The sequence below is a fragment of the Panthera leo genome, chromosome B1, assembly GCF_018350215.1.
Source record: "Panthera leo isolate Ple1 chromosome B1, P.leo_Ple1_pat1.1, whole genome shotgun sequence".
In the NCBI taxonomy this organism is placed as follows: domain Eukaryota; kingdom Metazoa; phylum Chordata; class Mammalia; order Carnivora; family Felidae; genus Panthera; species Panthera leo.
The window spans coordinates 123,406,483-123,424,499 of record NC_056682.1 but is presented as its reverse complement, the minus strand read 5'-3'; the positions used below and the strand labels follow the sequence as shown (position 1 = coordinate 123,424,499).

The 18,017-nt window shown below is 32.8% G+C and overlaps 1 protein-coding gene across 4 annotated transcripts in view; it reads right to left on the bottom strand.

Annotated features, from left to right (window-relative positions):
• Positions 1-18,017, bottom strand: part of STPG2 (sperm tail PG-rich repeat containing 2) — a 618,205-nt gene that overhangs the window by 289,751 nt on the left and 310,437 nt on the right. For all 4 annotated transcript variants that reach the window (XR_006201804.1, XR_006201805.1, XM_042935852.1 and 1 more), the window contains exon 13: positions 13,488-13,603. Coding sequence is in view for 2 of the 4 variants with exons in the window: in XM_042935852.1 (XP_042791786.1) it covers positions 13,488-13,603 (116 nt within the window). In the remaining 2 variants the exon portion in view is untranslated. The remainder of the gene's footprint in view (positions 1-13,487; positions 13,604-18,017) is intronic.

Here is an 18,017-nt window from a genome sequence, read left to right as displayed (position 1 = left end):
TTTAAAATATAGCTTACAATAGTAAAGAATACAAACATAGCACTTTATTTTTACAAGGTCAATACTATCATCACCTTTTTCCCTAGTAAATTAGAGTTATTGATTTTTTTTTTTTACATTTTACAGACAACAGCTACTCAGAAATATATTTCAGACTCATGGTAATTAAGTTTGAGCTACCACATCAGATCTCATTATAAAGGAATTAATGTTTTCCAGGACACAAAATGGACTATTTTGCAAGATTTTAAGACCATTGATAGAGGAAGTAGCCACAAGGTGGCCTATTCTAGTCCTCATGGCAAAAATATGAATCTATTTGGGCAAGTCAGAACTATATATGATGCATCAAGAGTAGTCCATAGGTGGTCCTATGTATATAAAATTCAAAGAGAATTCTTAATTCCTGATGTGTAATTAGAATACAAATTAATAGGAATGGTTTTTTTGAAGGTCCAACATTTTTATTCTATGTGAGGAAACCAATCATTTCATGTATCCCTCCATAAAATACCTGGTGAGCAGAAAACCCACAGTGAGGTAGGAGTGAGTTTAGGGTACCCCAACTTGTTTAAGCAACCCTGGATAAACAGGTGGCATTAGTTCATACATGTGGCTATTAATTTATATGATTCATTTAATATTTCTTTCTTCCAACTTCTTCTAGAACTAAGGAAAAAAGGTGCTAAGAAGGAAGAAGAAACATCAAGGAAAATAATGTAACTTGGGACTCTGAAAACTGTGAATAAAAGATATATATTTTTGTAGTCATACCCTCTGTTTTTCAAGAGTAGAACTACTGAACAAGAGCATAAACAGGTCAATATCAATTGCCTCAGGAATGACTAGGTCAACATCAATGACAGAATGAGTGAAGATAAGGCATTACTGCACCAAGTGCCAATATCCACTCAGACTGTAATTAGTGCAACAAGGCCAAGGAAAGGAACACACTGAGCCCTGAGGGGCGTCATCCTTGGAATTGAGTGATATCAGGAGAAAAAGAGGGCCAGAGGGTGTATACTTTGGCATTTGACAGTAAATTTTTTGACTGTCAAAGAGATCATGAGACTTTTTCTTTCTTGAAGAAGAAAACAGTTGATATTTCTAATGATTTTATTGTTGAGAATTCAAAGTCTGCTTTCCATATTAATTTACTGATTCTCCTCTAACAATGATTCTAATCTGTAACTAAACCTCAACTTAAAAACAAGACGCTATGGCTGGTAAACTAAAGTTTATATTTTACGAAAATATGGAAATAAAAATATGATTTATTATGATAACCAGAAATAAAAGTTTGGTAACTATTTATAAAATATCCTTTCCTTGGTTATAAACATGGTTAATTATCAAGAAGTTAAAGTTGAAATAGTACATTAAACAAATAATAAAACTTCTACGTTGCAGTCAGAAAAAGAGAATAGAAAAATACATAACTTTCATTTTGGCAAGATTTTTTCCTGCCTTTATATATCAAACTTAAATTGTGTCTCAGGCAAAAGTACTTTTTGGTAATAAAAAATAGTGATGGCTTAGATAATTTTTAGCATATTGAAACACACCAAAAAATAACACTATTTCAAGTTAAAAATAGGTAACATGCATATGAAACTGGTTTCTTTCCACTCTATTTTTTATATTGTTATGTTCACATCATCACCAAATGCCATTGTGAAAATCCTATATTTCACTCGTCTTTTTAACCATAGTACTCAAATGTCTATGTAAAATATCACATGTAATTTTCCTGGTTTTAAAAACATTTTACATAGGTAATTCTATAAGTAATTTCTGTGTTAAATAAAATTTGCATACACAGGAAAGAAATGACTTAGTACCTAAGAGGTTTGCAGCCATGGCGATTAGTAAAGCCAGAGCTTGATTCTTTTCTTCACAATATCACCCTAGAGGGGATAGAAACTGTGATTCTCTGCTCTTTAGCCAAATTATAGATAGCTAAAGGTATTCTTTTGTTAAAAAAGTGATTCTTAAACTTTTTTTTTATTTTTGGTGGGGATGGAGGGAAGTTAGTTTACTTTGAAAGTATTATGGAAACTATCCACAGAAAAATACACAAATGTAAGAGCACACAATATTTTGCTTTTTTTAAAGGCATTATGGATGGGGCGCCTGGGTGGCTCAGTGGGTTAAGTGTACGATTTTGGCTGAGGTCATGATCTCACGGTTTGTGAGTTCGAGCCCTGCATCGGGCTCCATGCTGACAGCTCAGAGCCTGGTGCCTGCTTCAGATTCTGTGTCTCCCTCTCTGCCTGCTCCTCCCCCACTCATGCTGTCTCTCTGTCTCTCTCTCACTCAAAAATAAATAAACATTAAAAAAAAATTTTAATATATAAAAATAAAGGGATTATGAACTCCATGAAAATGATTCATAGTATATAATCACCCAGACAATTTTTATAGGTTGAAACCAGTCCTTAAAGTCCAAAGATTTATCTTTATTCCAATACAATAACTAGTAACATAATTAACCTGGAATTCTATCAAGATATAATAGAGCAGACCATACCTCTGACAGGCATCTCAAGGCCTAATATGATAAACTTAAAATAGATTTTCCAGGAAAGACCTTAACAAGTCTCTCCAAACTTAGTAACTTAGGAAGTTCCAAGGACTATCAAGAGTTCTGTAAGCAGAAATGAAAGGAGAAAATTAAACAAAGGATGTGGTCCATGGAGAATCAGAGAATTTTGTTGGGAATGGCAGATGACAGGTAGCTTTTCAGCATTCATTTTGAGGTTTTAAATAATGTGCCATGACCTTTAGAATTGAAGTGCAAACTGACTTCTAAAAGCAAAAAATTCAAAACACATTTCCAAAGGATATAAAATACTGTCCTACAAACTTTGAAACTAAAGTATAAAAGTGGGTTTTTAAAAGCAGAAGTTTAAAATAAATATAATTTATAACTATAAACAAACATTTTCTACAAAGACAATATGAGCATTTGGAAATAAATTTAGGAACTAACTTCATCCAAAAACTATATAATTTACTCAACTCTCACCATCCTTTATTAGTAATATATTCATAAACAAAGGGAAAATAATATTTTTGAAGTATTAAAAAATTTAAAATGGGTTTTGCTTAATTTATATTAATATATATGGTATACCTCTACTCAGAATCTTAGTGTCTACAGAATCTTTAGTATCTACCTGTAGTTAAGAGTAGAAAACAAAAACTCTGTGTTTTATTTAATATACTTTGTAATCTAACATTGTCTACATGTCTAATGTCATACCATCTACTTTATGTTATAGCAGAACTGACTCAATAAAAGCTTTCCAAGGATATTTTATTCTTCAGTGTCTCTTGGAGTCTGCATATATTGCAAGGATTGTCCAAGTAGAAAATTCCTATTATTCTCATATTTCATATAAAATGCTGTCTGAAGATTTGCCTGACTCATTTGGTTGACTTAGAGATTTCTTACCCCACATTGTATCTTTTACTTATTTTCAATAAAAAAATATTTTATTGTAATTAAAATAGTTATATATTTTTCTCCTTTCAAGATTGCTAGGTATTTGGGAACAAAGATTTTTTTTTAACTTTTGTATTCTCAGAGCCTACACCATACTGAGTTCATTTTTGCAAACTAAGTATAAATGAGTATAACCACAAAATGAGAGTAATATAACAATAACTACAATTTATGGATCCAGCTGTTTGTCAAGTACTGCAAAAATAAAAAAGAAAATCAAAACATTTTTTGGCACATTTTTTACTGTATTTGTAGCAGATTTTTTAGCCTTCTATCTGAGTTATTAAATGGCTGAAGTGAGATTTAAATTTTTTTTAATGTTTATTTATTTTTGAGAGAGAATGAAAGAGCACTAGCAGGGGAGAGGCAGAGAGAGAGGAAGACACAGAATGTGAAGCAGGCTCCAGGCTCTGAGATGTCAGCACAGAGCCAGAGGTGGAGCTCAAACCCACAAACCATGAGATCATGACCTGATCATTACCCTCAGCTTAACCAACTGAACCACCCAGGTGTCCCTAAAGTAAGATTTAGAACAAGTTTCCTCTTAACGCAATTAACCTACCTTTTCTCTACAACTGTGACTTTAACTTTTCTTAAATTCAGACAGTAGAAGGAACTCTTTCTCTAATGTAAATTTATACAAATATATAATATATGGAGCATAGAAAATGGAGTTACTCCAATTGAAGCAGATAATGGAGATCTAGACACTTATATATTAGGAATCCTTTTATCTGTTGTAAGTGGCCCTTTGGAATGAATTTTTGGAAAATTTGTTTTCAACATTTCTGATCTTATACTACCTACTCCATTTTACTTACTGTAAAGATTATGTACAGGCAATTTTCAATATTAAAAAATAATCTGTATTGCAGTACTTAAGCATTTCTTCTCAATTTTCTTCTATAATATCTACAAAGTCCCACCAAAACTTGAGAAATTTCTGATAACAATAAAAGCCTCATTTGTTAGAATCCGAGAAAAAAATATACTACTATCAAGTTGAATGGAGCTCATCTGAGACTAACAATTGATATCTAACATATATTTTTTCAAGTAATAATGAACAAAATCCAGTGACTTGGAGATATTTACCTTTCCTCAAATTTCATTTCTTCTTGCTCAGCTTATGATTATAAGACTCAAATGGCAAATTTCTGAATCTCCCTTCCAATGTACTTATCCTCCTTTTGAAAAATCCAGAGAACTGCTCTTCTTTATTACATTAGTAAATGAAAACAAACAGACACTAAAATATAAAAAGCCTAGGAGCTACTGAAAACAAAGACAGCTTTTAATCTAGAACACAACTAGTTGCCTCTCTTCCAAGCTCAGTGCAGAGCAAACAGGCTAAAAACCTCAGATCCCAATTTATCACTGAGGAAGGAAAGAGTTAGACCAAACATCTAATGATTCAACTTCTCTGGGGGCTGCCTGAGGAACTTTTATCTGCCTCATTTATCTATGAGCACTGATAGGATCCAGAATACTCTAGATGTTTGCAGGCTGCTAAGAAAAAGGAAGCAGGTTGAACCAGGACAAAGGTTTAATTAAGAGGTTCAGAATCTCTGGTTGCATTTATTGGTGAGAGTCTTCTCCTGTATGAGGCTAGGCATGAGGACTAGGAGAGATGGCTGTTTTGTTTAACGTACAGACACCAAAATAGAAAATCAAGGAAAATGAAGAAACAGAGAAACATGTTCTAAGCAAAGGAACAAGTCTCCAGAAACTGACCCTAATTAAAGAGAGATATATGATTTACCTTTCACACTATTCAAAATAACCAACATAAAGATGATCATCAAGGTTGAAACAATGCATGAACAAAGTGAAAATTTCAACAAAGAGAAAATATTAAAAATCACCAAACAGAAATCAAAAGGCTCAAGGTACAATTGAACTGAAAAATGCATTAGAGGGCTTCAGCAGCATACTAGATCAAGCAGAAGATAGGAATACAAACTCAAAGACAGTTCATTGGCAATTATTCAGTCAGAGAAGCAAAAGAAAAAGGAAAAATAATGAAGATAGTTTAAGGGCCTCATGAAACATCTGCAAATGAATCAATATAGGCATTACAAAAGTTCCACAAGACACAGAGAAAGGACCAGATAATTATTCAAAGAAATAGTGGCTAAAAATGTCTCAGACTGGGGAAGGAAATGGAAATCAGATTAAGGAAGCCCAAAAGATCCTTCCAAAAAAATGGATCCAAAACATTCACAAGACACATCATAATCAAACTGTCAAAAGTAAAACACAAAGAGAATTTTGAAAGCAGTAAGAGAAAAATGACTTGTCACACATACAAGTGAACCCTCACAAAACTGTCAGCAGGTTTTTCAACAGAAACCTTACAAGCCAGAAGGGAGTGGGATGATAAATTCAAAGTGCTAGGAGAAAAAAATTATTGATATTTCAGTAGAAGAAAATGGTGATGTAGAAGAAGACAGCTTCCCTGTTTTCTCACAAAAATCAATGATTGGACAGCTATCCATGAACAAAAACGTCTAGAGTCCACTTAGGAAAATTTAGCAAAACATTATAATTAAAAAAACAGAATAATAGCACAAGAAGAGAAAGAAGACAATTGAATTTTGCCTGAGTTTTCATATCCCCCAAGTGGCATTTTTCAATTCCAAGAAGCAGCTTCCCAGAAAGAAAGAGTTTCACTTGCCAAGAACAAGCAGAGTGGGTGACCAGCTTTGCCAGCCTCCTGGGGTACTGTGGGAGGGTCCTGCTTTGGTTTCACCCCACCCAGACCAGCAAAACTAAAACATCTAGTGCTGACTTGAAACAAGAAAGAAAAGCAGAGGCTATTAGCATAGATGCAGGATAAGCATAAGCAATTGCAGTTCACAAGTCTTACTCTGCAGATAAACTCAGTAGACTGTACCACTGGCAAAGCCAAAGGCCAGCACAGCTGCTGTGGATCTCCAATAGATCTCACCAGCTTTCTTGCCACAGGTATTTGAATTCACTGATACCAGCCACTTGAGTCTCTTCTCACTCCCTCCACTCCCCCAAACACCCCTGTTAGAGTCTTGGACCACACTAGCAACCACCCAAGGTACTATGGTTGGACAAGTGTAAGATACAAGCCACTTGAATCCCTCCCTGCCACCTTCAGACCCTAGGAGACATGACCATAGCCATCTCTGGCTTATGCAGCTTGCACAAGGCAAGATGTCTGCCTAGGCAACAGGAAACTATAAAACATCCATAAAATAATTAATAAAGTGGCATTAGTAAGTCCTTCTCTATCACTAACTATAGTATAAGTAAATGGATTAATTTTCCATCTAAAAGAGTAGAAAGGCTACATGGACTTTTTTTTTAAATACACAACTATATAGGTATTTCAGGCTTAAGGATTCACACAAATTCAAAGGGAAGGGACAGAAAAAGATATTCTATGGAGGTGGAAACTAAGACAGCAAGGGTAGGTATACTTATATCATAAAAAATAGACTTTAAGCCAAAAATTGTATAAACAAAGAAAGCCATTTTATAATCATAAAGGGTCAATTCATCAAGAGGATATAACAATTGTAAATACGTAGGTACACAACACCAGAGTACTTAAATGTATTAAGCAAATAGTAACATATCTGAAGGGAGAAATAGATAATACAATGAGAGCAGAGGACTTCAATCATCACTTTTAAAAATGAATAGATTATCCAGATAGAAAGATCACAAAACAAGCCTTAACAAATGTAAGGATATTGAAATATCACAAAGATATTTTTCCAACCCCAATGGTATGAAACTAGAAATCAATAAAAGGGAAAAAAACTGAAAATTACACAATATGTAGAAATTAAACAACATACTCTTGAATAACCAATGGGTCAAAGAAGATGTCAAATGAGAAGTTAAAAACTATTTTGAAACAAATGAAAATGGAAACACAACATACCAAAACTTATGAGATGTAGTAGAAACAGTTCTAAGAGGAAAGTTTATACATTAAATGCCTACATCAAGAAACAAAAATAATCACAAATAAAAAAAAACTAACTTTTCATCTCATGGAACTAAAAAAGAACAAATTAAGTCCAAAGTTAGCACAAGAAAGAAGATAACAAAGATCAAACAGAAATAAATATGCAGACCAGAACAACAAAAAATGAATGAAACAAATTTGTTTTTTTTTCAAAAAGGAATAAAGAAAATTAACAAATCTTTACCTAGACTGAGGAACAAGAGACATCAACTAAAATCAAAGATCAAAAAGAAGACATTACAACTGACATCACAGAAACACAAAGGATCAGAGAGACTAATATGAACAACTATACACCAAAAACTGCATAACCTAGAAAAAATGGATAAGTTCCTAAAACATACAATCTGCCAACAGCGAATTATAAAAAAAATAGAAAATCTGAGTAGATCTACAACTAGAAAGAAGATTGGATCAGTTATCAAAAACCTCCCAACAAAGGAAAGTACAGATTGTTTCATTGGTTAATTCTACTTAAAATTTAATGAATCAATGCCAATCCTTCTCAGAGTCTTCCAAAATTTTGAAGAACAGATAACACTCTCAAACTCATTTTACAAGTATTATCCTGATACCAAAGCTAGATAAGGATGCTACAAGAGGAGAAAATTACAGGCCAACAAAATATTAGCACAACAAAATACTAGCACAATAAACTCAACAGCACCTAAAAAGGATCTTACATCATGATCAAGTGAGATTTATCACTGAGATACAAAGATTGTTCAACATATACAAATCAATAAATGTGATGTAACACATTAATAGAATAAAAGATAAAAATCATATGATCATCTCAATACATTCAAAAAAACCCACATTTGACAAAATCCAACATCCTTTCATGATAAAAACTCTCAACAAATTGGGTATCGACTGAACGTACCTCAATATAATAAAGAGTATATGTGGCAGGCCCACAGTTAATATCCTAATCAATAATAAAAAGTTAAAAGCTTTCTTGCTAAAATCAAGAACAAGATAAGGGTGTCACTCTACCCACACCTATTTAACAGTACTGGAAGTCCTATCAAGATCAATCAGGCAAGAAAAAGTAATAAATGTTACCCAAATTGGAAAGGAAGCAGTAAAATTATGTTTGCAGATGATATAATCTTACATATAGAAAGTCCTAAAGATGCCACAAATAAACTGTTAGAAATAATAAATTAACTCAGTAAAGTTACAGGATACAAAATGAACATACAAAAATCAGTTATGTTTTTATACACTAACAACAAACTATCACAAAAATACCATTTGTAATAGCATAAAAAGTAATAAAATACTTAGGAATAATGTAACCAAGGAGTTTAAAGATCTGTACATGGAAAATTATGACAATGATGTAAAAACTTGAAGAAGATACAAACAAATAGCAAGATATCCCATGTTTATGAATTGGAAAAATTAATAATGTTTAAATGTCTATTATACCTAAAGTGATCTATTGATTCAATGTAATCCTTATCAAATCCCAAAGGCATTTTTCACAAAATAGAAAAATTAGTCCTTAAATTTGCATGGAACCATGGAAGACCCCAAGTAGCCAAAGAAATCCTGAAAAAGAACAACAAAGCTAGAGGCATCACATTTCCTAATTTCAAAAGATAGTACAAAGCTATAGTAATCAGAACAGTATGGTTATAGTATACAAACAGACATATAGACAAAGGCAACAGAAAAGCGAGCCCAGAAATGAACTTTTGCATATATGATCAACTAATCCTTGATAAGGACACCAACAACACTTAATGGGGAAAGGATACTGTCTTCCAATAAATGTTTTAGGAAAACTGGATAGGTACATACAAAAGAATGAAATTGCAGCCATATCTTACCCTACTCACACACACACAAAAATGAAGACTTAAATCTAACACCTAAAACCATGAAACTCCTAAATCATAGGGAAGATGCTCTCTGACACTAGTCTTTGCAATGGTTCTTTTAGATATGACACCACATGTAACCAAAATAAACTAGTGGAACTATGTCAAACTGAAGAGCTTCTTTACAGGAGAAGAAACAATAGAAAAATGAAAAGGCAATTAATGGAATGGGAGAAAATATGTGCAAACCATCTATCTAATAAGTGGATAATATAAAAAATATATAAGGAACTCATACAACTCAATAGAAAAAAAAAGTTGAGTAAAAAATGGGCAGAGGACTTGAATACACATTTTTCCAAAAAAGATATACAAATGGTGAACAAGTAGAAAAGGTGCTCAACAATCCCCCCTATCAGGGAAATGCAAATCAAAACCACAATGAGATACCACCTCACATCCCTTAGAATGGCTAACATCAAAAAGACAAGAGATAACAAATGTTGGTAAAGATGTGGATAAAAGGGAACTAATGTGCACTGTTGGTGGGGGTATAATTTGGTACAGCCTTATGGAAAAGAGTATGGACATTCCTCAAAAACTAAAAATCGAACTACCATATCTAGCAATTCCACTTCTGGGTATAGATCTGAAGGAAATGGATTACTACTTTGAAGAGACATCTGTACTCCACTGTCTCTATGGCATCATTCACAGTAGTCAGGCCATAGGACAACCCAAGTATCTATCAAAGGAAGAACAGATAAAGTTGTGGTTTGTGTGCATAACAATGAAATATTATTCCACCATTAAAAAAAAAGAAGGAAATCCTGCCATTTCTGAAAACATGGATAGACCCTGAAAGCATTATGATAAGTGTAATAAGTCAGACAGAGAAAGATAAATACTGTATGTTCTCACTTACATGTGGAATCATAAACAGCTGAACTGATTGAGATAGAGTAAAATGATGGTTGCCAGGGGCTTGGTGGGGGGGAGAGGGGAATAGAAGACATAGAAAGAAATTGGGTAAAAGGTATAAACCTTCTATTAAAAAATGAAAAAAATTCTGGAGAGCTTATATACTGCATGGTGTATACTATAGTTAACAATACAGTATGATTACTTGAAGGCTGCTAAGAGAGTAAATCTTAACCATAATCATCACACACACAAAAATGGTAACTACGTGAGGTAATGGCATCATTTATTGCCACCTCATTGTGGCCATCATTTATAATACATACATATGTCAATTATATATGAACAAAGCAGAAAATAATATTAAAAATACTTGTATTATTAAATTTCAATTAATTTCAGTAGAATTTGCTTTTTTAAAGAGAGGTATATTTAAATTTTTCTGTAATATTTAAATGAAGGATTTTTTAAAAGTTAAATTTATTGAAGTTTCTTCTATCCTATTTTAAAATATTCTCATATAACTGTCAATTTTAAATTCCAGAAAATAATGTGTTGCTTCATGTAAACCTTAAAAATGTTCGTGTTTACTGAGAAGACTTACTCAACGAGAGAACATTAATCAGTCAATAAAACCTGCTATTTTGAAAGGGCATTTACATATTCTTCTCACTAAACTAAGTTAATAAGTATGTCTTTATTCATGGATAAAGATTAGTGATCTAATCATGGGAAGAAAATCTTAGAATTATCCATTTTGTTTATTTATACAATAAGCATTTATTAATATGCTCCTATATGCCAGATTCTGTGGTTGAAGCCCTAATAATATAAAAGTAAATAAGTGTCACTCTTATAGAGTTCAGAATCTGCTACTGGGAGTTCTTGATTGAAGCCATAAGTGAGTTATTGTGGATTAACAAACCATTTAAAATTGTATACACGTTTTTTTACATGAACATACGTGCACAATTTTCCCCTTTAAGGTCCCTAGCTTTCATTATATCTTTAAAAGGATCAGTGACAGTGAACCAATAAATATCAACAACTAGAAGGAGTAAAAATGACACAGATTAGTTTGTAATTGAAATATAGTGAGTAATGTTCCAATGACAATTCTGACCACACCCCCATCCAAAAAATAAGTACATAAAATAGAGAGAGAACACTAATTGTGCCTGGGACACTCAGGAGACTGTTTAAACAAGAATAAAAATAGTAAGCAGACTTTGCAAATATGGCTGTGTAACTTAAGAGAGCTATTGTAATAGATATTATTGTTATAGTACCACCTATATTGGATAGGTTAGATCCAGTGTGAACATGTGACACTGAAAACCTATAACTAATGATGGCACAAATCATACACATTTAAGTGTTTTTTTAAATATAACATAATATTGCAATCTTAAAACAATGTTATAAATTTCTAAAATCATCTTTTTCTGTAAAAAATAAAAGTAAAATATTTAGGCAAACATGTTCTCAAGAGTTACCAACTGAAATTTATTAAAGTCAATAGAGAAAGAAAGAAGTACCAAATTAAAAACTAAGAGCAAATAATAATAAATGGACCTATAATTTACTGGTCTATCAGATTAAAAATAACTTTTCCTTTAAAGAAGGAAAACTTTGAAAGAAAATTACTTTTTCAAAAAACTTTTCAACTATTAAAGAAAACAATAGGAAGACAAAAAAATATTATACACTCCGTTCTCAACAGAAAAGTTACCCTGAAGTGCAGTATGTGTGTGTGTATATATATATATATATATACATATATATACATTCAAACAATACCTGAATAAACATCATTATCAAACCCATAAATGTTTTCATTTGGCATAGAAAATACTATGAAGAAGTATAAATATAATTTATAAAATCTTAATGAAAGAAAAAGAAAGATTTTGAAATACTAGAAAGATTAGTAGATACATTTTCTATGATAAATGCATCACAAAATAAAAGGGTATCATTACATTTACTGACATTATTATTTGTAAATACCACTAAAATCAGTTTTAAAAAGTAAGGGAAAAGGATTCAGCTAAAGATTTAATATGATAATATATCAAACTATGAACAGCTATACCATCTAACTTATCAAGACTGATAGCTTACTGATCAACACTTACTTTAAGACCCTTTCTCACTGTGCCTAATAACCCAAAGTAAACAAGTCATAAACTTTGCCCAATCCCAGCCAGTTTCCCGTTTGTAAGACCTGTCTTACATCACAGAGCTCAGGTCCTAAAACACCAGAAGTCCTTTGATTTGCATCTCCTAAAACACTATTAAGACTGCTTAGCAGATTCTCCCTTTCCAAAGTAAATAGAATTAGCATTGCTTAATCAGTAGGAATTAGCAGTGGTCTTCTGGGGGAATCAACAGCCAACAAATAAAATAACAACTCTTTCATTATTCATTTTCTTTTCTTTTTCTTTTTTTTCCCTGATGTTGCATTATGAATCTGCTTTGACAGAATGCCTAAAAATTATTTAGATCATGACATTTTAAATAAGCAGAAAGCATACATTCAATAAAAGTGAACTTGTCATTAACTAACCCAAAAAACAACATTCACTATGGTTTGGCCTGAGTATTAACTCTTAAATTACTTGCTATAAGCCACTATAAAATATTTCACTTTTAATAGTGAGTAGAGTACAAATGGGGGACCTATTCATCCTAGAGTGGGAATTAAGGCCAATCGTGAACACAATTTTTAAAACTTGAAGGTTTACTTAAGCATTCTTCTTGTAATCAGAAGGCCCACAGCTTAAGAGTCCTTTATTTATTATGAATCTAGACTACAGCATCTATACTTATTTAAAAAAGATAAAAGATCCAAACCTGATTTTACTGGAGCAACAGGGCTATCTTCTGAGCCTTCTAATAAATCCATGATTGCAATAAATATTTGGAAATTTCCATTTGTGTATGTAAACAACTAAGTCTTTAAGTTTCAGGGATGTAAAAAATTATATATATAACAGTGCTTAGTGGACATTTATAGATAAATTGACAAATAATTCTTAATTCAGTCTTTAAAAACTGTCAGACTGTATTTTTAAAAATGCCTCCTTAGAAGATTTTAATAGCTAGTAATATGAATAAAACATATGTAAAGGACTTTAATGTAGACATTTTCAGTACTTTCTGGAAATTATTCTATTCTTTTGTTACTGATAAAAGAAAATTATCATTGACAAACCTCATATGTAGCTGGACCAGGAGTAATCTCTTTGGAATCTTTAAAACGCTTTGATGCCTTAACAAATAAGGGTATGGAGCAAGATTTCCTTAAAACAGGATTGTATGCTGCAGGTCCTAAAAGAAAACAAGTGTAGAAAATAATAAAATATTTTAAAATTATTGATTTGGGTCATATAATTACTATTCTTAGATTCATGCTCTTAATATGTAATTTTAGCATCAAACAATCTTGGACTCATTCTTTTTGAATGCTTAAAATCATTCAGTTTAGGGCTTTGAAATATAATAAGCACAAAAAAGTGATATTTGCTTATCTAATAATTAAATGTAATATAGAAGTATTTTCCCAAAAAAGCAAATAGTACTCCCTCAAGATAAATATACATCATGAAAAAAAAATACCCGACTTCTTTATTTTCTAAAAATGCATCCATATGCTCAGTGAAGATATAGGGCTTGAAGTGCATTTGGAAATATGAATAAGACTCAAAGAAGCAAAAAGGTAGTTTAACAGCATTCTGGGCACTAAACATGATGGAAGCCAAGGTACAAAGACAGAATTCACATGAAACAATTAGATATAATAAACAGACTGGTTGAATGGAATAGGGCCTAATCCTAAATGAGAATTTTGTACTAGAGCCAATAGGTTTCAGACTGTATTACAAAGTGTCCCAGAATTCCAGAGAAGTGCCTAGGGAACACTGTATAGGTGAAGTCCAAGTAGAAGGAGGCTGAATTATTTTCATTCAAAACATCTCTAGATTTACTTTTCTTTGTTTGGGTCTCAGGTTAAAAAAAAAAAAAATTAACTAAAATTGTCTAATATATATATTTTTAAGTAAGCATTTGGAAACTACTTCCACAGGTAGTGGATAGCTCTTGAAGGCTTTAGACTAAAGGAGATTCATAAAGAAAGAGGTAGTTTAAGAAATAAACTTCAGGGGCGCCTGGGTGGCTCAGTCGGTTGGGCGGCCGACTTCGGCTCAGGTCATGATCTTGCGGTCCGTGGGTTCGAGCCCCGTGTTGGGCTCTGTGCTGACAGCTCAGAGCCTGGAGCCCGTTTCAGATTCTGTGTCTCCCTCTCTCTGACCCTCCCCCGTTCATGCTCTGTCTCTCTCTGTCTCAAAAATAAATAAACATTAAAAAAAAAAAAAAAAAAGAAATAAACTTCAGCAGTACTTTATAGGATGGCATGACTTGCTTTGTTTTAAGGACACTAATAAGGAGTTTACTAACATTGGTAAAGGAAAGGAAGAACAACTCCAATATTTTCTAATAAATGCAACAAATATTTAGTATGTTTAGTGGCTGGAAGAAGATAAAAATAAAAAATGGCTAATGAAAAGGCAATACTGTGGGGCACCTAGGTAGCTCAGTCGCTTAAGCATTCAACTCTTGATCTCAGCTCTAGTCATAATCTCACAGTTCGTGGTTTTGAGCTCCACATCAGGTTCTCTGCTCTCAATGCAAAGCCCGCTTTGGATCCTCTTTTCATCCCCCTCTCCCTGCTTCTTTCTTTCTCTCTCGCAAAAAAAAAAAAAAGGCAATACTGTGACAAAAAAAAAAAAAAAAAAACACAGTAGAAAGATACCATTGAAGAGGAACATCATGTGTTTGGTTTTGAACCAGTTATGTTTGAAAAGATGGCAGGATATCCAATAGAAATGTTCAGAAGACAAGTGAAGGTACACAATTGAAGCTCATGAGAAAGCTGTCCTGGAGAAAAGGAAAGGAGTTATTCACGTAGAGGCAATAGTTGAGGTATCTCTAAATGAAAGAGCGTGGAGAGAGAAAATTAAATAATTGAGGACTGAAACAAGGGGGTGCTGCATATAGGAAAAGAGGAGGAGAATCAAGGAAGGAAATAGTCTAGTGAGTAGAATATGGCTAGCACAACATCATAGGGAGAAGTTTTTCTTTTCTCCATCCACATGTTAACCAAAACGTACTGAGTGTCTGCCATTTGTCAAACCTGTATTTCCAGAGAGTGCTAGAGGTCTACTGTATCAAAGTTTTAAGAGGAGACTTCAAAGAGAGGTCCCAGTGGAGCATATAGAAAAGTGGTGATGCATGAAACCAAATTAGAGGGCATTAAAGAGATAATGTGGGGAGAGGAAACAAAAACGTGAGCACCGAATATTATGTTCACTGAACATAAACAATGAAATACATATAAAGATATTAATAGAATACAAAATTAATGCCTCTGTCTCCCTACTACACATGCAACTGAAAAATCACCTACTTTGAAGAATAGATTCCTCCAGATGTTTTCAAATCTAAAATATTTTTAGAATTGACAAATTCATATGAAACATTTTTAAGGCTTTAGCTTCATTAACTAGGACACGTCAAAATTTACAATAAGAGATGACATTTGACTCTAGTTCAATCATTCTAAAGTCAATTCAATTCATAGGATAAATATCCAAAATTATAAAGTCCTTGTGGGAAGCTGGTATGAACTGAATGATTGTGGCCTCCCTGCCCCATTCATACGTTAAAACCCCAATCTCCAATGTGATGGTGTTTGGAGATGAGGCCTTCAGAAAGTAATTAGGTCACAAGAGTGGAGCCCTCATGATAGGATTACTGGTTTTATGAAAAGAGACATGAGAGAATTTATTTTCTCTCTCTGTTTCTGCTGTGTATGCAGATGTCTATCTGCAAACCAGAAGGAAAGCTCTCACTAGGAATGAAATGTCACTTTGGGCATTATGATTTTGGATTTCCCAGACTCCAGCAACTGTGAGAAATAAACTTGTACTATTTAAACTACTCAGTCTATGGTATTTTTTTTATAGCAGTCAGAATTGACTAAGACAGAAGCTAAAGTGTATTGATCTGCCAAAATACAAGTAAAGTGTTGTAGCAAGTGCCATCTTGCATCCATGACTTTGGAATAATAAATTTCTATTCATAGTGCAGAAAAACAATGTACATAGACATACATAATATCTTTAAAAATAGATAAATACAAACTAAACTACACTGGGAAAATGTGTCAGTTACTGCAGTATCAAGAAAAGAACACAAACCTATTATCAGGAACTGGGTGCATGATTCTACAGTCAATTAATTAAAAATTACAACTTTAACCATAAAGATGTATAAAGTTTAATGCAATAGATAAGACTATAAAGCAAACACTGGTTTACTGTTGTATCAGTAAATTTCATTTTCAACTATGAAATGAAATAGTCTATTCCCGGTCCTTACCATCATGCTACAACAACTGATAAATATGTACCTTTATGATTATAACTCATTAAAAGAAAATAAAATATTCAAATGTAGTTTTAGTGGATTTCCTCTTATTGGAATTCCTTTGAGAAGCATTAAGTAAAGTCAAACTCTCAATATGCATCTTACTGCATTTTAGCACTTAGCTTGCTTTAAGCTACAGAGCATTAAAAAAAAGGGGTCTATTTTACTTGATCTTAAAATATATTTCCAATTACATATGTTACTGCTTATATGATACAGGTCAAAGATTTACATTGCTTCACCAGCTCTGATTCATGGCTGGATTATGCAGAAATTATCTTCTATTTATTTATCAAAATGCCACATTTTAATCACAGGTCATGGAAGAAGAAAACTTCTCATTCCAAATCAAACACCTATGAAAAGTCTGCCTGAGTCATGACTATTATATAATGGGAAATTCAAGAGCAGGTGATTCTTATAATTACATATTTTCCAGCCCTATGCCAGCTTAGTCTCTATGAAATGTCAACCAATGCTACAGGGCAAAAATGGGAGAGAACAGGAACAATGAGTAATTTAAAATAAAAATAATTTTGGTACATTAGAGTGGTCTCAGAAATAACTACTTCTATAAATAAAGCTACAAACCTCAGATTAAAAATGGCTGTCTTCATAACAAGCTAAAATTTATAAATCATGTACTCAAATTTGTTTATGAATACTAAGTTGTTTTTTCACATGAAGCTGAAAGAAACTACTGAAAAGTAAATAATCCATGTGTGAGCATATCTTTAGGAATTAAAAAGCATCTAGGAAACTATTCATTACAATGGACCACATGACTTTAAAATGTCATTTAGAGAGTTTAGTTTTATGGAACACGTTTTCTCATGCTGATTTTATTCTCTAGCTCTACAAATGAAATAATAGCTAAAACAAGAGATTAGTACAAGTACACAAGGAACTATTATCATCAATGTCAAAGCCACATTTAGGTACCAAGCTCTTCTCCTGCTTCCTAAGACTCGATTTGATTAAACGGCACTTCAGATTATTACCAAACAACCTGTGGTCTATTAAACTGAGCTTATAGGTGATGAGAAAAAACAGGTATGAGTCTCAATAATGCATAAACTTTTAACCAAAGTTCCATGTATGTTTTACCATCCTGTTAATATCGCTGTCAAAAACAAAATGGGAACTATGTGTTTCAAGAAATAATATCTTGGGGTGCTTGGCTCAGTCGCTTAAGCATCCAACTTTGGCTCAGCCCTGTGTCAGGCTCTGTGCTGACAGCTCAGATCCCGGAGCCTGC